General features: G+C 33.2%; 1 protein-coding gene across 1 annotated transcript in view; it reads right to left on the reverse strand.

Moving 5' to 3' along the window:
- Positions 1-27,433, reverse strand: part of ITFG1 (integrin alpha FG-GAP repeat containing 1) — a 298,986-nt gene that overhangs the window by 176,237 nt on the left and 95,316 nt on the right. Inside the window, exons 7-8 of the mRNA XM_051979798.1 lie at positions 6,415-6,476; positions 421-505 (exon numbers count right to left, since the gene is read on the reverse strand). Coding sequence (XP_051835758.1) covers positions 421-505; positions 6,415-6,476 — 147 coding nt within the window. The remainder of the gene's footprint in view (positions 1-420; positions 506-6,414; positions 6,477-27,433) is intronic.

The raw sequence follows: 27,433 nt of genomic DNA on the forward strand, positions 1-27,433 counted from the left end.
ATCAAACTAGTAAATATCTGAGGTGGGATTTGACCACATCCTAATTCCAAGTCTAATACTCTATCTATTACAGAATGCTGCTGCTCTATTTCATGAATTTACAAGAAAAATAATTCTCATTGGTATTTTTTATTTAAAAAGTAGTTGTATGAAAGAAACATGTATTATGTAGGAATAATCCATGTGAAACTTCATGTGAATAGGTTATACAATTATTGCATAATTGTATAAAAGCCATGAGGTAACGAAGTTCATGGGCATTTATTTTCCAACTGCAATAGTTCCAGAGATATTATAGACACTTTCCATTACCCAGGAAAAATAACCAGAATTGATTTTATTAAATAGAAAGGGGAAAGATATTATATATTTCTAAAGATGGGGGGAAGAAGGCGGATTTAAGTAAATAATCATCCTTACCAAAGTCTGCAAATGCTGACTGACCAACCAGCTTCATGTTTTGGGGTTTCTGAATTATGTAATTGGCAGAAGAAAAATTTCCATCCTGTTAAACACAGATATAGTTTGTTAGAAATGCTGTGAGTCATTTCTGAAAATATAAGTAAAAATGTTACTCTGAAGCCTCATGACAGTGACCCAGAGTCCTACAACTTCATCTCAGTAGAGGACAAATCTTGGAAGGCTGTACAATACTAGAAAAGCTTCACATATTGTCTTAGCAACAGACTAAAATTTTTCTGAGTTTCAATCTAGTATGTGTGGAGAAGTTCATCAGTAGAAGGCTGTTGCATGATGATGAATTCTCTAGTCATGATAACCCATCATCCTTACAGCTGGATGGGCCTCTCATCTTCTGCAAAAATCCTGGCAAAATAGCAGGAGAGTAGTGGAAGATGCCAACAATCATGCAGTTCTAAGAATACTTACAATCATTAAATCATTTTGGGTATTCAACAATGCAAAATCCTTGTCTAGGGACTCAACAAGTGGATATACTATTGGAGGAAGAAAACTGCATTAGTCTAAATATTTTAGCTAGATATCTATGAAGACAAAGAGCTCATGAGTTCTCTTTGTAGGAGCAAATGAAGCAAGTATGTGCATATCCAAAAGCAACAAGAAATATCATTTCATGAGGGCATTTAGTCATCTTGTATTTGCAATGGCAGGGATAAGCATTTTCAAAAAAATTACCATGAACATTATTTCAGTCTATGAGCCTTCTACTTCTTATACTGTATGAGGAGAGAGACATTTTAAGAGCAATCTGAAAAAACCTTCCAATGAAAGCAGCATATCCTTCAGTAACTCAACTATATCAAAACAAAGGTAGGCCTAGGAAAGGAAAATGATAAATAATTTGGAAAATAGTTGAGAAATAAGAAACAGGGAAAAGTCAGACTTATAGACTGTATGATAGCCTCATATTCATATGGCATGAGTGCTTGCTTTGATAAAAGTCAAACAGTGGTAGATATGGTAAACAATAATATTAGAAAAATGAGTGACTAAATTTAAACAAAAAACAACTAATTACTGATAGAGTAATTTTCCATTGGCTTGAAAAAAGCAAGGATTAAAATCAGAAACAAATTAGGAAAAAAAAGAGAGAGAGAAGATATGCTATGCAATTAAGGCAACTCTAACCTGATCCATTAAAGTAAGTAATTGATTCTTCTAATTTGGGGAAACATTCTCCCTAAGGGGAAAATTCATAAAAGAACAAATATATGCCCACCTTATCAACATTTGTTAAGGAAGATTAAAGTATAAAAATCAACTGCAATCAAGAGGAGACATCAAAAGACCTCAAAACTAAGTGTTGTAACTGGTGGACAAATATGGAAGCCAAAGGAAATATCATCTTAAATTATAAAATCTTATGGAGAAAAATGGTAAAATGTTATGAGCAGGAGTGATTCATAAAACAATAAGAAACAATAGAGGGAAAAAAATCAATTTTAAAGAAAGTTTGATATATGATTCAAATAAGTCATATCACCAAAAGAATATATGTGGGTAGTCATCATATCTTGGTTATCTGGATCCTCATCTCTACTCAAATAGCCACCATACTGGTTCAGGCCTTAATCACCTTTTCCCAAACTATTAACAAGAACTTTCCCTGTTTTAAACCTCTCTCTACTCTAATTTATTCTCCACAAAGGCACCAAAGGGATTTATTTAGAGTACAGATCTGACAATATCACCGAATAAACTCCAGTGGTTTCCAATTCTTTAGAAATCAAATGTAAATATTAAGCTATCCATAACCTGACCCAATCCTACCTTTCTGGTTTTATTACACAAAATGGCCTCCTTACTAATGATATTCCATCTCCTTTGTACTCTGCATTTGTACTCTTTGTTCCCTATGCCAGGAATGCACTCCTTTTTCATCTTTCTATGCCTCTGGGAATCCTTGGTTCCCTTCAAGACTCAGTACCTACTATTTTCCAAAACTTCTAGAAAATAAAATTATCAAGGCAGAAAAAAATTGTTGAAGCAATTTTTGGTTCATCATTTAAGTATTGATTATGCTAGGTTTTTACTTCTAGTTCATTTCAGAGTTAAAGAGTTAAAAGTCTTTTGCACAGAATTCCTATGGCATGCAAAGGGACATATATATGTGTATATTTGTACATATTAACATAACAAATACTCAAAATGAGTTTACCTTGAACAGAAGAGATAAAAAGAACACGTGACAATACAGAATAAACACAAAGTACTGTAGTTAAATACATTAGACTTTAGTGAATGGGAGAATGACAGAGTCAAATTTGTGCTTTATGAAAATTATTTTGACAGTAGTATGAAGGACACACTGAAGGTTCCGGAGACTTGAGGCTATCCCAATCCCTTGACATCATCCCCTATTGCAATTAGAGAGTTAGTACAATAACCAAGATGAGAAAAGGTGGTAGCTGTGTGGGTACAGAGTAAGGACTGATGAGAGAAATGTTATGCAGATAAAACTGGTAAGGTCTGGCAATTGATGCTTTAACCAAGGTGGTATTTATATGAGTTGAAAAGTGTCAGGGGTGAGTAAAGTTAGAGAGATTAAAAACGGTAAGATTTGGCAACAGACTAGAAATGAAAAGTGAGGGAGGAGGAAGTGAGCATAACTGTGGGATCATAATCTGGGACACCAAAAAGAATGGTGATGCTATGAAGCCAAATAGAGAAGTCTGAAAGATGGGTGGTGGGTTTGAAGAGAAAGATAATGAATTTCATTTTGGCCCTAGAGAGTTTGAGATGTTTCTAAGATACTGAATTTGATAACTGTTAATGGAGAAGTCAAGGTGAGAGAAAGAATTAGGGTATATAGAAGTGACATAAAAATTAATGAACCTGGGGCAGTTAGGTGGTGCAATGGATAGAACACCAGCCCTGAAGTCAGGAGGACCTGAGGTCAAATATGGTCTCAGACACTTAACACTTCCAGGCTGTGAGATCCTGGGCAAGTCATTTAACCCCAAGAGCCTCAGTCAAAAAATAATAATAATGAACCCTGAGACAGGGGGGAAGGAAGAATAGAGAGAGGAAGAAGGGGTAGGAGAGAGAGAGAGAGATAGACAGACAGACAGAGAGAGAGAGAGAGAGACAGAAGATACTATTACTAATTTTGGAGAAAGATGTCAGTTAAGTGATGAGAGAGAAAGAGAGAGAGACAGAAACAGAGAGAGAGAGAGAGAGAGAGAGAGAGAGAGAGAGACAGAGAGAGAGAGAGATAGAAACAGAGAGACAGAGAGAGAAGATACTACTGTTAATTTTGGAGAGAAATGTCAGTTAAGTGATAATTCAGAAATCAACCAGATTGCCAAGATCCCAGAAGTAAGTGAAAAGGGGGGAAAGTTAGCTTTTTTTCTTCAAGTCTGGCTTAGAAAGGGTAGCAGAAGTGTAAAAAGAATAGCTTAAGAGAGTAGTAGGAGATTAGTGAAGGTTTTATTTTTTTTTTAAATGATGAAGGAGGCCTAGGCATGTTTGAAAATAGAAGGGAAGGAATATGGAAAAGTTAAAGATTAGAGAAAGGTGCTACTTAAGACTGCAATATATTATAGAGCAAAGGAGGGGATAGGATCAAGGACACATATAGAGATTGGTTTGACAAGGAGAACGGTCATTTCTTTGACTGAGAATGGTAAAAAAGGAGAAGAAAATGGGAATGATGCCAAAGCATTTTGAGATGTTAAAAGAAGACGAAAGATTCCACAGAAAGTAGTTTCAATTTTCTCAATTAATAAATAGTCTTTAACTGAGAAAGAAGGGCAACAGGACTTAGCAAATGAATAGATACATGGGTGAGGACTGGAAGGAAAACGACTATAAGTTTATGAGACTAGTTGTCTGAGAAGATAAATGTACTATTAAAAGAAGATGAAATCAGAAGAAGAGAAAGATTTTCTGGGAAAGATAATGAATTCGGTTTGGGATATATTAACTTTGGAGTTTCATACATGAATCAAATGAAAATAACCATCAGAACTGGGAATATTGTATTAATGTTCTGGGTAGAAATTGGAGTAGAGAAAGGAGCTTTGGCTTTGAATTTGAGGACATATAAATGATAACATGTCATAAAATAAGATGAAGAAGAAAGAGATGAAATGGAGAGAAAAAGGATACAATTTTGTTACATGAAAATATAATTGAACATAATAGAAATATATGATTATACTGATCTTGGAGGTCAGGAATGATAGATTATGATTCTATGACAATATATAAGGTAGGTATTATAATAATTTATTATAAAGGGGACATAATTTTGCTCACAGCATAAGTGATTTTCTTTGATAACTGAGTACTTGAAGAATTTTTAAAATTATAATTATCTTTATCACATTTTTACTACCCCAGAAGTTAAATTATGCAATTCATATGAAATCACTTTTTAAATTCTGTTATGTAATAAAAAAATTAAAATTGTGTACATTGAAATCATACAAAGAATATGTTTTTATTTATATTTCAGAGGTGAACCATAAGATCCATGAAAAAAGTGATTATTTAATTGGAATTTTATCTTCCTCAGCATAATCATCTAGACATCATCTATATCTATTTTCACATACATAGTAAATAGGTGCTTAACACATGTTTTATGAATGAATGGACACAAAAATGAAGTCTAGTGTCACTGTATTTCACATTCAAAGATTTCAATTTCTCATGTTAATTCCTAGGAGGATCATTCAACTCAACATGTTAATTTCTCTTTCCATTTGGATAAAAAGATTAAATCCTGGGTTCAAAAAATTGGTTTCCAATGAATGTTTCCTCACATTAGTATATTCAGTTGATGAGAAAAATGTTTATAATTGCCAAGTTCCTAAAAAGTCTCTGACATTATTTGTAAAATTTCTTTAAAATTAACATATCAATAAACATTTAATATAAAAAAGTATATATTGTAAAAATGTGTGTGTGTGTGTGGGGGGGGTAATGTGACTTTTTTTACTAAAGTTTTTTATTTTCAAAATTTATTCAAGAATAATTTTTCAACATTGACCTTTGCAATGTTCCAAATTTCTGCCCCCCACCCTTTCTCCATCCCATTATTTATATATTTCTGATAAATCTTATTGTCCATCTTTTAGTTTCTCTATTAGTAAAACAATAGTGAACATGGAACTGATTTAGACGAAATAAAAGGTTACTTAAGTTGAAATTAATTGAAATTTAGGAAATTAAGACATCTTGTTTCTACCTTAAAGATTTCAATTTAGGGGTAGGTAGGTGGCACAGTGGATAGAGCACCAACCCTGAAATCAGGAGGACCTGAGTTCAAATGTGATCTCAGACACTTAACACTTCCTAGATGTGTGACCCTGGGCAAGTCACTTAAACCCAATTGCCTCAGCAAAAACAAAAACAAACGATATTTCAATTTGCCTCTGATGAATTATTCTTTTAGAAATTTAAAAATCACATGCAAAAAATACCAATTTGGGGTATTTAAGGTAAAATTCAGAAACACATCTTACTGAAACATTTCAATCTAATCAACTTGGCAGTAAGCTCATATCTAAATCTAATTTCTTTTAGTCATGTTTAAACCAGACTAAAAATATATAAGCCTGGAGGCAAGGAGGAAAAATTAGTCCCTTAAAAAGATTTTTCTTCATAAACCATCATGCTGACAAATTAAATGACAGTAACCTCTTAGAACAGCTGACAACACTGCAGGAACCCTGTTAACATGCACATTAGGGTAGACTGATTGGTTTAATTGGCAGTTGTGCTAAAAAACCTGCAGAGGAATTGATGCTGAGTGAATCATTTCCTTCAGCAGTTTGAATGCAACAATGCAACTACAGGCTCTTAATGTCTGTTCTGTTTATTTCTGAAATCTATACGAGGATGATAACTTTGATTATATTTCCTTAAGTTGTATCCTTTTGCTGCAAGTCATGGTTTTAAAATGCCCAACTTTAAAATATTTCTTACCTTATTTTCCCATATTTCAAATTGAAAGGTACCAGAACTTGATATTGTAGTTAGGAACAAATCTGGAAAAAAAATTATAATTGCAAATTTTGATAGTTAATATGATATACACATTCAACAAAAAAGGAAATAATTTTTATGGTTATTAAAGACATGAATGAATTCATAGCCAACAAATTGGAAAAAATCTTAACAGGTTTAATTTTATGGTAGAGACTTTTCAGAAGCAAATCTATCCTTATTTTTCATGACCCAAAATTCAATTAAAAAGGACAAAAATTATATATAGATACACCATAGTGTACAGTAAATTTTCCTTTCATGTAACACTGAAAATTTTCTGTTTTAAACTATTACTTATAAAAAATTCAAATATGAAAATGCCATATTAAAATTTAAGGCAGATAAAACCTTTAAGATAATACAAAAAACAAGAAGGTAGCACAGTGTTGTGAAAATAATATTGATCTTCAAGTCAAAAGAACAGAATATAAGATCTGCCTTACTAGCTGGATGACATGAGGCAGATTGGTTTTCTCATCTACAAAGGATGATAATAACGCTTGCTCTCACTGAGTAAAGAGAAGAAAAGAGAAGAATAAGAGAAGATTTCAATATAGTCTAGGATTCATTCTAGGGCTATTTGTCTAGAAGTTCCACCCTGCTCACTTTACAGCAAAAACACTCTCAAAATACAAAGAAAATAATTTTACTATTATCTGGAAACAGAATAATATTAAAGTACAGATAGCAAATAAACAAGATTTAAAGATAAGTAATGCCATTTTGCTAGGCAGCAATGAGACAGGAGAGAGGGAGTATGTATAAAGGGACAAATAAAATAAAGTTTAGAGACGATAAGCGATTAGCCCAGAACCAGTTAATTAGGATCAGAAGTCATTTCTTAATTCTATCATTTTTTCCACTATACCACGTTGCCTTTGAGTGGAAATGCCAATTTTAACCTTCTTCCTTCACTAAGTTAACATATTACTAAAGGAAGCATAATTGAAAAATACTTTCCATAAAACTAAATTTAAAATTTTTGTTTTTGAGATTGCTCATCTGTACATTCAGATTAACAACTGTGGTGTGAAGATATGTAAATAGTGATAACTTCTGAGTTAATCTAAAATAATGTTTGTGTTATTGTGATTCATAAATGATAAAATTATGTAACATACATTTGAATATCTAGAAAATGCTTAAAATATATTCTATTACTTTTAGTTTCTCTTTCATATACCTTTAGTATAACTTATTTTAAATATTTTTTATCCTCTGAGGGTTTTCTTCCACCTATATACTGTCATCAATTTAGTTTAAATTGCTTTATATATTCAGCTGGCAAAACAGAATAAATAGGAAGTGGACTGGTGATGTTATTGGTATAGGAACTCCTGCATAAGAAAACTCCACTTGAACATACTCAACTGGCATTAAATCTGAAGCTACATATTTTCATGTGGAATATGGCCAAAAGTTAAAAAAAAGATTTTGTTATTCAATCTTTAAATAAAATTTTGTATCACATGAAAATTTTTCCTTCTGGCTAATAACAATTATAGTATATTTGTTTTACAGGAAAAAAATAGAACTTTATAATATAACTATAAAAAATTAGGAAAGTTGATGGTCAAATTCAATGTTCTGTTATGGTCAAGGATAACCGAATTCCAAAACCATTTTGGTAGCTTCATTTACTAGGTCAGCATAAAGATAACATAATGGCATTTTTATTGAGGGAATGTCTAATCTTAAAATAATGGCCTGATTCATTAGAATATTAAAACTACATTAATCTTTATGTTTTTTAAAGTGGAAGTTAGGGTTTATATGTAATCCTGGTGGATTTGAAAAAAAATCACATTAAGCTTGTTTAGAAAATTGTAATTTTTATCTAGTTTTCTTTTATATATCCAATTAAGATAATTAAAATAATTATAAAATACCTTGATATTTTCAGAGACATAGGAAAGTTAAATATTATTTAAACCATTAAATAACTAATAATTTTAAGCTCATAAATTCTAAAATACCATTGGTAAAAACTCCTAATAAGATTAAATTTCTTTTAGTGGTATTATAACAACACTAAGAGATGCTTCCTGGCTTCTGAAATAAAATTGTATTCTTAAACAAAAGTGACTTCTTTACTTGATTAAACATAATATTCCTGAAAGTGGATATAACAATTTTAAAAAACAAATGAAACCAAAATCACCCACTCACACACTCTTCAAAAAAAAAAAAAAAAACTTTTAAATATGATTATGTGCATACTTCTTTCTCCAGGAATACACACATATGTATATGACATGTGAATGTATAAATATGACATGTGGATATATATGCATGTACCCGTGTATTCTCTTGTATATAATTGGAATGCATAAAAATAGCGGTTTTTAAAATACAATTTTACATAGAAATCCTAGAGAAGAGTTAATGCCAAAGTACTTCAATAAAACAAAAATAATATTAAATATAGTAAATATAAAGTTAGGAATGTTTAAAAACTGTTAAGATTTCTGAATGATTTGAAAATAGGTAGTCATCAGTACAGGAAAGTGCATTAGAGATTAATCTGTGCCACACAGAACTGGGCCATTTGTTACTGAATCACAAAAATTATAGTCAGAAGAAGGTCTATGCTGTAATCATGAAGCAAAATCTCATTTTGAAGGGGATAGGGGGAACAGAATAATACATTATGCAATATGAGTAAAATAACCTGAATTAAAAACTTAAGACCACCAAAGAAAATATTTTGCCAACATCAAGAGTGCGAAGGCTTACTGACTACAGACCACTTAGCTTTGCAGATAAATTGTTCCCCAATTATAAATGGTATTTCTAACACTCAATGGTTAACTGTATTAAAAATGTGTCCTACTGATAATAAGTGGAACTAGTTAGAATGTAAATATGACTTAGGGCAACCCATTAATATTAGTGGAAATATAACTAAAAATGCATCCTCTGTTGAGCGAAGGTCAGTAGGAAAGATAAATGAATCAAAACTTAGTATATTTTTCTTCTCGGGTTAATGACATACTTAGGAGATCAATTTTTTTTAAAGTGATATATTTTAAATAAAAGGAAAAGATTGGAAAGGAAATAAACATTTATATAACACTTATTATATTCCTGGCACTGTGCTAAATGCTTTACAAATATCACCTCATTTGATTTCCATTACAACCCTGTGGGGTAGATGCTATTTTTATAACCATATTATGGATGAGGCAACTGAGGTAGATACAACCTGCCCAAAGTCTCAGACCTATTCATTGTCTCTCTTGTCTCTCTCTCTCCCTTCCTTTCCTCTCCTCTCCTCTTCTCTCCCCTCCCCTCCTTTCCTTTCCCCCTCCCATCTGTGTGTGTGTGTGTGTGTGTGTGTGTGTGTGTGTGTGTGTCTTCCTCTCTTTCTCTCTATCTATTAATTATAGTCTGTTCTAATATCTGACTTTTGGTTTAGAAAATAGCTAAGATTACTGGGAATAGGGAAGTTCATAGTAAATTATGTGTGTTAGGACTCATATCTATGAGCCTCACCACACAGACTGGATGCATGCCTCCTCTTTGCCTCTAGTAAAAGGGATTAGTTTTCCCTAAAAGGAATCAGAACAGTCTTAGGATCTGACTGGCACCTGTTTCCCTGATAAAGTTTCCTGCTCATCTAAGAGCTTTAATAAAAAGTTTTACTCATGTAGTTGGGGCTCCCTCTAATTTGGTGGATTTCTGAAAACCATGTAATTTGCCATATTCTCTTTCCATGTTCAGCAGAAATATTTCCATATGGAGATGAGGGAGACTGCATACAGAATAACCGAGCGCCACAGTCTCATTGTTACATATCCCCGCTGTGTTAGGGAAAAGTAAATTCTCTTTGGTTTACTATTCAATGAGAATTGGAACTGAACTAAGAAGAATATTGACTTTAGGTTTTTCTAATAGGAATTTACCAAATTCTCAAGTCCAATTCTCAATTATGAAAAAGTTACAGGAAAAATACAAACAAATGAATTAAGAAATAAAGAACAAAAAAAAGTAAATGTAGAATTTATTTAAAAAAATAAATCATAAGCTTGCTATGGTAATAAACGCCTGTCATCTCCAGCTACCTGTAAAGATAAGCTTGGGAGTTCTGAGGTACTATGGACTATGCCAATCAAGTGTCTGTATTCAACCATATTTAACATCAATGTAATGAAATGCTGCAAAGCAACAGGTCAAGAAGCTCAGATCAAAATTCCTATGAAAATCAGTAGAGGAACTGGACTTATTAGTCTGGGCAAGATAAGTAGACACAATATTTATTGAAAAAAAATCAGATTGCATCTGTAGCACATCACAAAATTTGATAGAAATAGTAGACTAGAATGAAATAATCATTTTAGGAAGAGAATTTCTGTCAGCAATGCAACACAAGTTTTACCCTCTTTGTACTGTGAAGCTAATGAAAACACACTAAAGGACATCAACTGAAATGATAACGGATAGTATCATTCACCACAAGAAATAATACTTAACACATAGAAAAATAACCCAGAGTTGTGGCAAATCCACAATGTAAACCTGGAACTTTGGGTACCCAATTCAGGCCTTTCCATTAGATTACTCTGCTTTAAATAAAACAGTGAAATAATATTCTATCCACGTGTAGTCAGTCTCTTCACCAGAAACTACAGACACATTCAAATAAGTGTGTATAAAAACATTAAATGGCTTATGCTTCAATTATCTCCATTCATAGCTTGAAAAGATTAAGCTACTGCATTTTAATCTTCACCAACCACAGTACAAACTTCCTTCGGATGAAGAGCCCTCTGGTTAGAGTTGGCATCAAAAAGGGAGGAAGAAAATCTACATTTATGGTTTTTAGGAATTTTAAGCACTTTGAGAAACAATTTTTATGCAAATATGGAGTATATGAATTCACAAATGGCAAGATGCTAGTAAAATAAAAATTCAGGTTAATGACTACTGGAAGAACAAGAATTTATAGCTATCTTTGGACATATTATTACTATGATGGCAGAAAGTAGTTACAAACTCAAATTTTGGTTTATGTTTTCTCAGAACAAACATCCTGATGACATAGGAAATGTATTCTGACCAATATTTTTAAGCACTTGGCACCCACATTTTCTGTATGTTTCTCCCTAAACCACCTGAGAAGCAATCTGTGGATTCTCTTGATTTTATTTTTTGCATTTAGAAGTTCTGGGTAGCTTCCTTGTATTATTTCTTTCATTAGGTGCTCATTTTTTCATTTGTTATCTTCTATGATCCTTAAGCTGTCTCAATGATCCTATCTTTGAAACTAATATGTTTTACTTGTAGAGAGATTGTATGTTCTTTTAACATTGCGGGTTTTTTTCTTTTCTTCTTCAAGACACTCTCACTTCTATGATTTGAATTCTCAATAAATTTTTTGCTTTCTATTCTGCCAGTTATTCCTGTTATGTAGTCCACAAATTTTGCTTTCAAAATTCATTTTTCTCTCTTGGAAGTATTTGGGAACATCCTACTGTGGTTCTATGTTCTCTTGGGAATTTGGAGTCCTCTTGCCTTATTAGGTATTGATTCATTTTCTTTTGTTTTGTAGGGTTTATGCAGAGACATTTAGATGACCTGCAGATCATTTCCCCTATGTTATGAATATTCTTGTTGATTTATCTACTTGTGTTCAAAAACTTTAACTTTGTTTTCTTTCTCCTAAGATCTTTGGTAATTTTAGTGTCCTGTCCCCCCTGCCCTTATATTAGCGATTGCTGACTTTCTGATGCTCCCTTTTGATGGAGGACCTCTGAGAGCTGGACCTCAAAGTTGTCTCAGCCTTCTCCTTTGCAAGGAATTCACTTTTCACTGGCTTTAATTCCTTTCCTAAGTGACTTTGGGAGTGGGAAGAGGGCAGAACTGGCACTTAGTAGATATTAGTCCCCATTATTACTCAGGATGTTTGCTACACACTAACATGTCATCTTAGTTCCCTGTTCCTTAATTTTCTGGTTGAATACTTTTCTGTTTTCCTGTATTTCCATATTCTTCATACAAAAAAAATTATTTTTTTGGGGTGGGGACAGGATGGAGGAAAACTTTAGAAATGATTTCTAATCATCTATCTAGCTTTTTGCTACAGAATGTTGGGTAGGAGAGAGTGAGGTTAGAATTTGTGCCAGCAGACACTATAGCAAAGGAATTGCTGAGTAGGTCTTAGGTCTCCTGACTATCATTCAATCTTAACTATTTCTTTCAGATTTTATTATTTACACATGAAGCTAAAAGATGAGAATAGAAAAATAATCATAGAATCTTTGGATTATTGGAAAAATTGCAAGAAAGAAAAATGTCTTTGAACTAGCAAGATCAAGGGATAGTGTACAGCTCAGGAAAATTCTTGGGACATTCTCTAGTTCAACTCAGAATTTTAAAACTAAAGAACTTCACCAATAAAAAGGGAATCTTAGAGTAGACTAATAAAGCATCACTTATCATGGTACCCCAATTTAAATTGCATGAGATTATTGATTCATCATGAAAAAAAAAAAAACAAAGTTGGATGACTTGTAAGAAGCTATGGAAGTATGATTTCACACAATAATTTTCTATCAGACTAAACTAGGAATAATATATGACAATAAAAATGTTTTTGATTCTTTCCAGAATTAGGAAAGCATTTTATGAGAAAAAGAAAAGCTGATTGTCACCTTTTAGATACAAATTTGCTAGGTATAAGGATTCACCTAATTAAATACTTTAAGAACCATTGAATTTTAATATGATTTGTAGCTAAAAGCTCCTTACATGTTGTCTCCCATATTATAATGAGAATTCCTGGAGAACTATCTTAGTTTTCTAGCTGTTATCTCCAGAAATTAGCAATAGGAAATGGTTAATAAATGCTTTTTTTCCCCCCTGAGGCAATTGGAGTTAAATAATTTGCTCAGGGTCACACATGATAACTACTTTTAAAAAAATCATTTTTTTATTCTTATTTAACTTAGGAACAAATCTCTTAAGTAATTCAATTGCAAAAATCACTTAAAACTATAAACAGTGAGAGCTAGGTGATATGGGGGACAGAACACTAGGCTTGGAGTCAAGTAGACCTGAGTTCAAATATGACTTTGAAAATGTATTAGTTGTATGATTCTGAACAAGTCACTTAATCTCTGATTCAGTTTCCTTAACTATAAAATTAGTATAATAAAAGCACTTAGATTTGTAGGACTGTTGTGAGGCTTAAATGAAATAATATTTGTAAAGTGTATAAAGTGTAAAGTGCCTGGCATGATATTTTATTGTTGAGTTTTTTAGTCATGTCTGACTCTTTGTGAGTCCATTTGTTTTTTGGGGTTTTTTTTGGCAAAGATATTAGAATGGTTTGGTATTTCTTTTTCCAGCTTATTTTTTGCAGATGAGGAATGGAGGCAAACAGGGTTAACTGACTTGCCCAGGTCACACACTCATTATCTGAGGCCAGATTTGAACTCAAGAAGAAGAGTCTTCCTAACTCCAGGCCTGACACACTATCTACTATGCCACCTAGCCTTATTATATGTTTGAAGTAGACACTTAATAAATATATGTTCCTTTTTCTTCCCTCTCTTCCTCTAAAACACTAAAAAAAAAAAAAAAAAAAAAAGAAAAGAAAAGAAAAGAAAGAAATGGGAAGGCTGGGGTGGGTATAACTTGAAATTTTCAGTTCAGTAGAGTGGGAAAAGAACTGAGTAGGGAATTTATTAAGAATGTTACTAAGAAATTGCAAAGTATGGTAGAGTGGGAGGAAAAGGAGATAACGGATCTTATAGAAAAGCTGTACAAAGTTATCAGAATTGCTATGCATACTGGAAAAATCTATAATTGTCTTCAGGAAGCAGGGGTGGATATTAGACTCAGATGAGACCTAAGAATGATGGAAATGTTGGTATGGACCCCCATAGACTATTCCAGAGAACCTTCAAAGCAATAGAGGCTTTGACTCAATTAAGAAATACTCAGAAGCAAAGCAATTTTGGCAATAAACTTACAAATGTTCGTTAAGGGCCTATAATACGCCAGACTCTGTGCAAGACTTAGAGAATAAAAAGAGAAATGAAACTCCCTGTCTTGGAGGGGCTTACATTCTATAGAGGAGATATATGTGCATATATATATGATATACATATACATATACACATATACATATGTATATATGTGTATACATATACTCTATATGTAGATACATGTATCTATTATTTTTGTTGATATAGACTTAAGGTTGGCTATTGGTCTATGAATTTCCCATTGTGTGTTTCCCTTCTTTAAGCTAATATTCATTCAAAACACAATAAAAAAGTTTTTATTTGTAGACAAAGTCCATTAGTACACATAGAAAAGAAACAAAGTTTAAAAAAGAACAGGAAACCTTAAAATGTAATCAGGAAGGAATAAGACTGAAGAGGATGAAAGAAGTGGAGAGGAGATGAATTTGTCAGATTCTAAAAACAGCAATAATCAGGAAAACCATAAAATTTTGTTCTGGAAAATACTCTTTTAGTAGGTCAATAAATCTGACAAGATTCCAAATAGTCATGGTTCAGTTTGGACTAGCAGTGCTGGAGTTAGAATTTTTTAAATCTGTATGCTGGTCAATGACAACAATAACAACAAAGATCCTGAGCTCATTCTTTACTGAAGGGCTTCTTCTGACTCCCATGTTCTTTTAGTCAAGTCCTACAGTGAGGAGTCCAGGCCTTTTTGGGGGATGTGGGGAGCGGGGGAAGGATGGGCTGGAGATGAAAGAGAAGACTAACTCCAGCACTGCTATGCCAAACTGAACCATGACTATTTGGAAAAAAAATAATATTTCCCTTCTATTCCTTGCCAAGAAGAAACTATCCATTATGTATGTGAAAAGGCATTCAAGGTAATTTTTTGGTCCTTAAATTGAGCTTTGAAGTAAACATCAATGATAGCAAAAATATCACAAATAGGACTGGAGAAGCCTGGGAAAGAGATTGCCTAACAAACATAATATTCATGTACTAATATAAAACTAATGGGAAGGAAAATTAAGAAGAGATATTACCTGATTTTAGACATGAAAAATATTGAACAAGGATAGGGTGTAGAATCAGGAAAATGCATAATCACAAAAGCCATACTTTATTTCTAGGAAACTCTAGGCCGAGGAAACATTGAAAAGGAGAAGGGGAAAGACAGAGTAATTGTAATCAATATAAAAACAGAGATTAGAACTGGGGGTGTGTGTGTGTGTGTGTGTGTGTGTGTGTGTATGTATATTTGTCAAATTCCTTTTAGGCAGACAAAGCCAACATTCTTCTTAGTTTAGATCCAATTCTCATTGAATAGTAAACCAAAGGGAATTTACTTTGCCCTAAAACAATGTAGATATATAACAATGAGACTGTGGCACTCAGTTTCCCTGTACATAGTCTCTTTCATCTCCATATGGAAATGTTTCTACTGAGCATGGAAAGAGGATATGATAAATCACATGGTCTTCAAGTTAGAGGGAGCCCCAAGTGCACATGAGCAACATTCACCAATCAAAAGTACCAGACTGGGAGCTGGAATGCCTTTTTGACATAGAAGCATATTTTCAAAAAAGTCCCAACCTAGGACTTTAGAATGACTATTTATTTATAACTGGCCCAGACTCAGATCCATGTAGCTGTTGATTCCAGAGTATCTTGTCTCCATACTGTTGAGATGCAACTCCTACTTCCAACCTAAAAATCTAGCTCCCTCTCTGGGGCCCAGCTTTTCTGACTAGTGAATGCTCCCCATAGCTAACCCTTCCCCCTCCCCTCTAGGCTGTTTCCAGGCCAGCTTCTTGCTGCCACACTCCTCCACCACAGTGTTGCTCTCAGGTTCTCTAGTAGGTGGCTCCACAGTGCACACAGTCTGGATTCATGAAGACCTGTCTAACTAAATGAATTTAAGTAAGATATGAAATTTTGGCTGTCTTAGCTGTCTCTTCTATAAAGTGAGGATAGGAAAAGCAAGCTAGTTCCCAGAGTTGTTGTGAGGACTTAATGAAATAGTCACTATAAGGTGCTTACTCTAAGTGCGGTGCTGGCACAAAGTAACCACTATGTAATGATGATGCTTCTCCCTTCCCTCTATGGATGAAAATCGTCCTTCAACAAAACCTTCGGAGGTTCTTGTCTCTTCTTCCTGATGATACCATCACTATGTTGGGGTGAGGGTACAGTGTGTACAACTGTGACTGCTCATTCTAGCTTAGATGATTCTATCACAGATCACACAAACCATAGGAACATTTGTGTATCTCATACTTTGAGCTATTGCCATTTTTTGCTCATAGAGAGCAGTGCCTTTTTTGATGCAGACAAGCCTTCCTGAGGTCCTGTGCCAGTGTCTCCCTGTTTCCCAATCAATTCCAAAGTTCTTCAAAGAGACCCTGAGAATGTCCTGGTATTGCCTATGGGCACTTATCTTATCTGAATTCTCCATAAGATAGTATGTTTTTCTTTTTAAAGGAAAATGTACTTTTGGTATTCAAATAATGTGGCCAGCTCTCTGCAAAAGAATTTGAATGCTTGGCAGTTCAACTTGAGAAAGGACTTCACTGTCCAGAACTTTATCTTGCCAGTTGATCTTCAGAGTCTCCCTATGATGGAAGCAGTGGTGAAGTGTCCAGGTTTCACAGGCATACAGTAATAACTCTACAGACTTTCAATTTGGTAGGTGGTCTAATACCTCTGCTTTCCCACACTCTCCTCTGGAGCCTTCCAAAAACTGAGTTAGCTCTAGTAATGAATGAATATGTCAGTCTCATCATCAATATGTAACCTGTGATTCCATAAATGGATGATATATGCCAGATTCTGGAGAAGCTCTGTTATTTTGGTGCTAATTGTTAGGCCAGAATGAGCACTGCAGCAGAGAACAAATTGAAGTCTGTTGCATCTCAGTCTCAGAGGCTATACTGAGTGTACAATCATCTGCAAGAAAAAGGTTATCTCCGTTCACTTTAGTTTTGTCTTGTATCCTTTTGAAATAAATAATTTACCATTAATGGAGTATCTGACCTTGATGTTGTTTTCATCCTCACTGGAGATACCCAATCCATAGTAGAAAATATCACGCTAAAAACTTATGCTCCAGGGGAGCAAGCACAAAATGCTGCTTCACTCCACTGGTGACTAAAAAAGCATGAAAACACAACCCATTATCCAGAACCCGAGCAAGCATGCTGATATTCAATACTGATGAACTTCTGAGGGCAATCAAATTTTCCCATAATTCTCCATAAGGTTTCATGGTTGACAGTATTTCAGGTCTCTGTTAGGTCAACAAATGTTGCATACCAAATCCTGTTCTGCTCCAAGTATTTCTCAGGAAACACCATAGCAAATGTTCCTCTACTCTTTCTAAAACCAAACTGGCTCTCAGGAAGATGACCACCTTTCAGGTAAAGGGTCGGTTTATTAAGGAGAAGTCTGGCAAGAATCTTTCTAGCAATGACTAAGACAGAAAAAGTTCATTATGACTGTCACTGAATAACTTATTACCTTATCTTTACAGAAATGGACAATGGAGGCATCTTCGAACTCCTGGGGATAACCACTTCTTGCCATATAACCTGGAAAATTTCTATCAGTTATGAATATCTGTTTTGTGAATCTTAGTTGGAATAAAATCAGCACCAAAAAAGCTAGCAGGGGTACTGGGATATTCAAGATAAGACAGCACAAAAGGACAATAAGTTTGCCTTAGAATCAGAAGAAAGGTGGATTGTATTGTCTGTAAAGCCTCTATAAAGACTGGCAGATCATTCCAGAAACAAAGGTTTGTCTCTTTAATAATAATACTCTGTCAATGCTGATGAATGGCTGTCATGTATGGAACAACTTTCCACACAGAATTGATAATGAATAATATAATGGGAACAACAAAAGAGCTCTTTGATTGTGACAAGATTGTAACATATAAGCAATGAGGAATTTTGAAGAATAGAGATAAAGCATGTCATCAGGGGAAAATGAGCAAAAACAGGATGGACTGATCATGTGGACAGGGTTAAGAGAATATAGGTGGATTATATTAGTGTCTATTGACATTTTCAAGATCAAGGAATGCTCCAGACCATTAGGTAAACCCTCCATAGTGAATATATAACGAGATGTGAACAAAAGTTGCATATGATGGGCTAGTATAAATGAGGTACAATATGAATTCTTGAAGGGAACATTCAAAATCAATGAAATCTTAAATCAATTTGAATATTTGAGGAGAGAACATAGAGAAAATTATTCAAGAATATTACACATAAAAATATGCCAATAAAATTGAGACTCCATAACAATAAATAAATACCTATGAGTATGAAAAATTTGTGAATTGACAAAATAATGTAAATTAACCAATATAAAAACTCGAAACATTAGTAAAATGCCATGTGAAAACCTCAAACAAAACAATCTTCAGCTCTATTTACGAATGATTTCTATTAAACATTCAAAGAACAAATGATTCCAATGTACAAAAACTATTTTCAAAAACTGTGAAGAAGGCACTTCACATAGTTCTTTCTGTGAGACAAATAAGGACAAAACAAAAAGAATTATAAATGACTATCATTAATAAATATCAATGGACAAAATAAAATATTGACACATAAAATTTAGTAAACCCACTCCAATTACTTATTATCATCAAATGGGATTTAGAAATGAAATGAACAGTTCAATATTGGGGAAATGACATATTAAACTGTATTCAAATATTCAAACTAATCTAGGATCTTATGGCATGGATATTTTTTGAAAATGATTTAACTGCAATTCATCTCTCTACTCAGTGCCATTCTTCAAGTTTATCTTTAATAAAAGAGTATATGCATTATCTTTGGGGACTTGATATCTCAATTTCATAGATACCAATAGAGTATATATACACTGGGCCAAAGATTATTCTTTTGATGTTTTGCTCATATAGTTCTTTGATGAAATCCTTTGTTCTTTTTCCTTATAATTTTTTTTTTCTGTTGCTGTTTTGTTTTTTTAAAGGGTCATATGTTATAACCCAGGAAGGCTAATCATGTACTTTTCCATTATCCATTGGATTATTTTATATTTCAATTTAAAAAAAATTGAAACATTGAAACATGTCTGTGGTATGTTATGCCTTGCAGTCACAAATCATATTAATAAAAAATGATAAAAACTATGATTTTATTAACAGACACAGAAAATGACAAAGCAAAATGCACATTTTTGTAGAAACCAAACAATTACTAAAATGGCATTTGTTAACAAATTAAAAGGCATTACTTGAACTTAAGAAATGACATTAAGTATTATACAGAAAACATAGAATCCTGCCTTTTGAAAATAGTGCTTAAATAGAGATCATTGTCCTCTCATTTATCATTCAACATAGTCCTGGAAATACGAACTATTTCAACAACAACAAATCTTCCAAAATAAGCATTGATACAATAGCTTTATCTGCAGATGCTGAGATATCCAATTTAGAAAAATCAGAGAATCAAGACATTAAATAACAAAAAACTTAGGAAAATGATGAAACCATCAGGCTTTTTATAGATCAATAATTAAAAAAACAGGAAAAAGTAAAAGAAAAAAATTACTATTTATGATAATGAAAAACACACCAAATTTTTGATAATTAAATCATCAAGGCAGATACAGTACTTAAAGTTAACAAAAATAATTTTTTAATAGAAATAAAGAACTTGGCTAATTTTCCCAATTAAATTAGTAATGTCTATCAAATGAAGAAAGGTTGAATAAATTGTGATATGTAATTATGATAGAAAACTATTGTTCTATAAGAAACGACAAACAGGGTGCTCTCAGAAAAACCTGTAAAGTTCTCTATGAGCTCATGCAAAGTGAAACATTTTGTGTACAAAGTAATTGCAATGTGAGACAATCAGCTGTGAATGATTTTGCTATTTTGAGCAATGCAATGATCCAAGACTATTCTGAAGAACTTATAATGAAAAATGCTATCCATACTCAGAGAAAGAACTGATTTTGCCTGAATACAGATTAAAGCATGTTATGAGCCAGAAAGCTGAATCAAGGATTCTTACAAGGTGTTAAAGTGGAATTGTTTATCTAGTTTAGCATGGTGCTTAATAGTTCTCTAGTTCAGTACATGTACTTAGTACTTATTATAGTTCTACAAGATTCACACCTATGATAAGAGAGCATATAAGCTCAGACAAACTCAGCCAGAATCAGAGGTAGGGAAGACAAGCCGACTGGAGGCGGAAGCACAAGTCCTTGGATTCAGATTCATTCACTTCATCTCACACCACCTTGGTGGCAGGCTTTCTTCCTTTGCTTCTCCACTGAAACCAAGACCCCAGAGGGCCTCCAGAAAACTAGCCAAGCCCCAAGTGAAAGAGATAGGACTTTGAAGGAGACAATAAAGGATTTGGCCTTTACCACCTGGCTGTTCTTGTGGTGATTACTGAACTGAAAGGAAGGCTGCTCCCCAAGGACCCCCAGAAAACTGAACAAAGAATGTTATAGAAGCATACTTTTTTCTTTTACTTTAGCTTTTTTGAGGGTTTTATTTTTATTTTTTTGGTGGGGCAGAGCTATGTTTTATTTTGTAACATGACTTTTATGGAAATGCTTTGCAAAACTTTACCACTGCTTTCTTTATGAGCATGGATGGGGATGGGAAGGAAGGAAGGGAAAGAACCTGGAACTCATAAGTTTTAAAAACAAATATTAAAAATTGTTTTAATGTAATTGGAGAAAAATAAAATATCAAATTAAGCTAATTAAGTAGATGTGATATTATATTCATTAGAATTCAAATGGTAAATTTTATAGAATAACAAAAAATATCATATGAAAATTTGTATTGAAGAACAAAGAACCAAAAGCATCAAAGGAAATTATAAAAATTTTTTAAAAAGCAGAAAGGCTAAGTACCAGATCTCAAATTACGCCATCAAATAGTGATCTCAATGATATAGGTATTCCTTCTAAGGACATTGACTCCAAACATATAGGATTGCCAATTCTGATTCTTGTTCACATTTTCTTAAATCTTCAATAGAGTATATTGAAAGTACTTTGGGCTTGCTTTAGATGTCTTGATATTCTGTGGCTCCCACTTGGGCATGCAGGTTGTCCACTACCTATTCCTATTTCTTATTACATGATTAGCTCATCTTTTTTAATTATACATTTTTCTGATACACATACTATAAAAGTAGGGTTGGTTTCCTTCTTTGTTTCAAAGGCTAGCAAAATATCTGGCTTACAGTAGGTATTTAATAAATGTTTATTGTTTAATCAATTATTTTATACTGCTTTTCCTATGATAGCTTCATTTGTAATGTATTATAGCTTGTTCATGGCCATTATGTGTTACTTTAATGTCCTCTGGATGATCCTCAATTTAAGTTCTTCAGGGATGACATTATTTGCTAATATAATCATGTAGCATGATTGTATTATTATTTTTTTTTTTGACTCAGACCTGTGAGTTCATCAATGTAGGGAATTTCCAGGGTACAAACACTCTTCAATGATTTAAATCAATAACTGTCTATAATTTAGAGTTGACAAGGACACTGAAAGATGAAATGATTTTCTCATTGATTCTATATTCTGTAGGTTATGATTTAGATATTATGAGAGTAAAAAAACATATTTGTTTATGAAGAATGTGGAATACTAGGCAAAGTCAATATATATATTATCGTCTGGACGTGGTGTTGAATTGAGTAGCACATATATTAATTTACAATCTTTTTTTTGTATGTTTCACTTTACATACTGATTTTTCTTATTTTCTTATGGTCTTGTTCACATATTCATATCTATTCTGATCATTAGAAATTTTTTTTTTTTTTTTTGCTGAGGCAATTGAGGTTAAGTGACTTGACCAGGGTGGTCACACAGCTAGAAAGTGTGAAATGTCTGAGGCCCTCCTGACTTCAGGGCTGGTAATCTATTGATCATTAGAAACTTAAAAATTATATTAAAAGAGAATATACATCATTTAAGATCTATTTTTTATGTATCATAGAGTTTTAAATATTTGCTATATGTCAGTTTTGGCTGACGCCAAGATGCCTCAATATATAAAATACAAAGAATATATTTTTAAGGTCAAGACCTATGGGGGGAAGGGAGGTTTTAGATCTAGAAGCAAAGATTCTTTTACTATTTGAGAATTTGGATTATGAATATGAAAATAACTGCCTAAAGTAATAAAATTCCATGTAACTGGTTATGACTCAAATGTTAGTTAATTGCCTCGAATAGGAAAGGGGAAATAGCTTTCTTTCTATGAAGATTATTAACAAATGAAGAATGTCTGTTTTCTAATTACTCTATTTTTATTAAAGGTAACTTACTTTTCATAACTTGCTATGTTTGTGTATTGCTGGAAGAGAAATGTGACCAATATAACTATGGCAGGCTAATGATCCTAGAAAATTAAGCATTATTTTAATTTCTAGCATACATGTGTATCTGCTGTACATGCAAGTATCTTATAGTTGAAATGTGAACAGTTTTAAGGAATTTGGATAATAATTTTGATACTAAAATTTTTATTCCAGAAATATTTCTATGCATTTTATAGTCTTTACCTATCAGGTAAACTATTGAAGTAGTTATACTCTAATAAAGATAATCCTCTACAAGGAAAAATACACTGAATCTATGAAGTTAAATAACATATTAGAGATGAAATTAAGAGGAGAATTATACTGGGTTCCCTGAGGTAATTTCTACACTAAGTGAGTGTTGGAGCCCTGCAATAGTGTGTAAGTAGTTCAAATTGGTTTGTGTACAACCTTTCTTAAATGTATAGAAAGGTAGTACATCACTATATTAAATGACTCTCAGGGGAGTACAATATCCCACCTGCCCATTCAGCAATAACTATACTCAAGCCATCAGATGGTCAGGGATGTCAGAGTCTCACAATGTTATCATGTCCCAGATATCAATGAGAAACAGTGTAAAATCTGTGTAAGCATATTATTAACTTATCTAGGGAATGTTATAAAATTTCCTTCACAAATATTAAAAATATGAAGAATATGACTCTGCTGCCTACCCCTTGTACAGAAATCACCCTTTTGTCAAATAAATCCAAAATTCATAGGACATTGAGAATCAATATATTTTAGCAACATAATTTATTAAAAACAGAAACAATGAGAACTTATGCTCCTACAAAGAGATCTCTATCTCCCCAATTTTCTCACAATTATCACTCTCATTCTTCAAGTATATTGAGAAGATTTCTGAATCATATTCTCCCAAACACTTTCTAGTAACCCTAGGTAAACAAAGGCAGGGGAGTAGTGAGGAAGTTAGGCCAGTCTCACTAACTTTGATTCTTTAATCCATCCAGATACATAATAGCTAACAGACTTTGGTATTACCTGAAATATTGGACCTTCCATACGTTAGAACCCTGCATCAGTGCAGGGGACTAATTTGTCTGCATAGCACTTGTTTCAGCTCTTTCACTTTCAGTCTCAGGCAATCGACACAAAGGTGCAGATTGAAACAGCTTATGCCTTCTGGCAGTTTCCAATCACAAAATTTTAAGAAAATTGCAGCAGCTCCCAGTTCCCTATCTCTTACATGACAATATGGAAGTCTGAATTATTGCTGTTCAATAACCTAAGTGATGTATACTTTATATGGAGTTACTCAACTGTCAGGTCTGTAAAGAGTAACAAAGCTGATGCATTGAGCTGAAGTCATTGCCTTATTTGATCCTCCTTTCTTCTCCCTTTATACTATCTCACTTGGCATTCATTTATCATCTCTATGCAGATGATTCTCAGATCTATTTATCCAGCTCTAACACTTCTCCTGACTTCTAGTCTCACATCTCCAACTGCTTTATTGAATATCTTGAATTAGATATTCCACTGACATGTCTAAAACTCATTAACTTTTTCCTGTCCTCACTTCCTATCTTTCCTATAATTCTGGAGAATATTACCATCCTTCAGTTCATCCAGTCCTGAAACCTATATGTCATTCTTGACTCCTTATCTTCCAATATCAAACCTACCTAAGTCCTGCTGATTTTACCTTGGCAACATCTATAAAATATGCCGCTTTCTCTATTCTGACACAGCAACCACTCTGGGATAGGCCTCCATCACTTCACACCCAGACTATTACAATAGCTTCTGCTTGGTTTCCTTGCCTTAAGCCTTTTTTCATTCATTGAAATCCATCTTTCACTCAGTTGCCGAAATAATATCTCAAGTGCAGGTCTGATCACAATTCCCTCTTCCCCCTTTCCACAAATTACAATGGCTCTCTATTACCTGTAGGATCAATTATAAAACCCTGTTTGGCTTTTAAAGAGTTCTGCAACTTGGTTTCTTCTACCTTGCTCATCTCCTTATACATTCTTTCACATTCTCTTTAGTTCAGTGACACTGGTTTCCTTACTGTCTTTGGAATAAGACATTCTACCTCCTGACCCCTGGCCTGTCACCATGCCTAGAATATTATTCTTTACATGCTCTTCTGAGTTTCCTTCAAGTTTTAGTTCAAATCTTACCTTTTGCAATAGGCCAATTCCCCTCCCCCCAAATGTTAGTAACTTCCTATCACTTCAAGTTTATGTTGTACATTTTTTGTATATGCAGAGTTCTTTGCAGTTGTCACTCTTGTTAGAAAAGGAACTCTTTTAATACAGAGAGTATTTGTCTTTGTATCTCTACTACTTAGCACAGTTAAGGAGTTAGGGGGTGTAGTGAGTGCATAAAGCAATCTGGTCTGAGACATTATTAACTGTGTGACTCTGGGCAAGTCCCTTAACCTGTATGCCTAGGATTCCTCAATTATAAAATAGGCTACCTATCAGATACAACTGAAATGACTGAAAAACAAACAAACAATCTAACCCCTATCTTCCAGGTTGGTGTGAAGGTCAAATGAGATTACAGCTATAAAGCTCTGAGCCCAGTACCTGAAGTAAATATTAAAATGCTGTTGATTTGAATTTTAAAAGACTATTCTTTCTTGACACCATTGAACCTTGAGAAAAAGCTACTTAAGAAATAACAAACCACTATTTTCTATTTTGAGGGCCCTTTAATATAAATAGATTAATTTGATTTTCCTATCAAGAAGTTTAGTGTCTCTCTCCAACATATTGCATTGTCAAAAAACAATAATGAGTTTTTAGTACACTTGAAGAACAGCTGCCTTAAAAGGACACAAACTTATAGACTACAAAGGCACAAAGAAGCATTGAGGAGCTGCTTTGATTACTTCCAAAGCAACATTTCAAAACAAGTGGTAGTGAAACAAATGATAAAGACTTTAAAAAGGCAAGGGAAGATATTATAATTACTGAAGTATAAATACATGGCTGTTTTTAGAGATTATGGTACTAGTATTTGATAATAAGAAAAAATAAACATATCTCACATACCAAACTATGACAGTCAACATATTCATGATTGAGATAAATTCTTTTATTAAAATCATGGTGTTTAATTAATGTATATCATAAAATTTCCTACATAAAATTATAAAAATACATATCTGACATCAAGGAAATGAATAAAGAATGAGCAAGCATATCATCACAGCCTACTACAGGTTAAACTGGAAATTAAGTGAGTAATAACTATTTTAATATCATTACAATTGTTTTTCAAGAGACTATTTGAAGAAATAATTTCTACCTTTTTATAATACCATAATGTTAAAATATTAAATTAAATACTTAAAATATTTACCAGTATGAAAGATAGAAAGCCATAAAAGTAGAAAATTGAATACTTAAATTAGCTATTAACTTTCCTAAGTATATTGCATTTTTTTCTTTCTCCTATGTTGCTTGGTGTAAATACAGAATGTTATTTATAGATCATATTAAGTATTCATTTTAATAATTACTGCTTTAACCTTTCTACTTAATGTCAAAGGGCTATGTTTGAAAACTGAAACTTTTTGGCATTTAAAATTATATACTTCACTACAATCTACACCAAAAATTAAAAAAAAAAGACAGTTAAAAATCTAATTAGTAAATAGATAAAATCTAACAATGTTTCTAGAAATTATCTCAATATTTAAGTTGGATAAAACGCTACATTTGTTAACTGAATATTCTATTACATGAAACTGTGTAGTTTGCTAGAGAGCTGGTTCACAGGTGGAAAGACTTGGCTTCTAGGAGAAAAAAGTCATTCTATTATGCTCCCTTCGTTACAGAATTCTTGTTCTGTATTGCTTGCCACCCAAAAAATGTCATTGTGTAATACTCCTTTCATAGGTAACCTGATTGAACCTGCTCCTAAGTGTGCACATTCCTATCCTCAAACTACACATTCTGGCTACATACTCTAGAGAGGACTCTACCCTGAGGCTAAAACCCTAGGGATATTGATAACATACTTTAATTCTTTCCTCAGTAATCAACAACCTCTCACTAGGTCATCCTTCATCCCAGCCATAGTCTGAAGTTTTATTCCCATTCTTTTCAACCAAATCATCCAAGTTCCCATTCTAAAGGTACCTACCCTTCTGTTTTCCCTGGAATACCTACTACACAGGCAACAAAGTTGCTTTCATATTAAATCTTTTTCTTCCTACTCTTCCATCTTCCAGTTACCTCTTTAATCTATATTCTCTTCTTGAAAAAATAGTCTTCTTAGCTACCCTTTCCAGCACTTTTATTTATGATCCTCCCCCTTAGTCAAGCAATACTCATTAATCTTGAACATCACTTCCAACATTTTCTATCATAATCACCCAGTAACCTCTCACTTTTCCTCTTAATGAGTATCAATATTTACCATCCAATCAAGATCCTGTAAGCTGTTATCTACCAATTCCAAAATATTCCCCTTCTTTTTTCAATAAGTTCAGTGATTACTCTCCAATTCTTGTTCTCACACTAGGGAAGTTCAACATAAACAATGCTCCTTAAAATTTCCTAACATTTGAGTTCTTCACCTCTCTCAATTTCTATGACCTCAATTACG

The sequence above is a fragment of the Antechinus flavipes genome, chromosome 2 (assembly GCF_016432865.1).
Source record: "Antechinus flavipes isolate AdamAnt ecotype Samford, QLD, Australia chromosome 2, AdamAnt_v2, whole genome shotgun sequence".
NCBI lineage: Eukaryota > Metazoa > Chordata > Mammalia > Dasyuromorphia > Dasyuridae > Antechinus > Antechinus flavipes.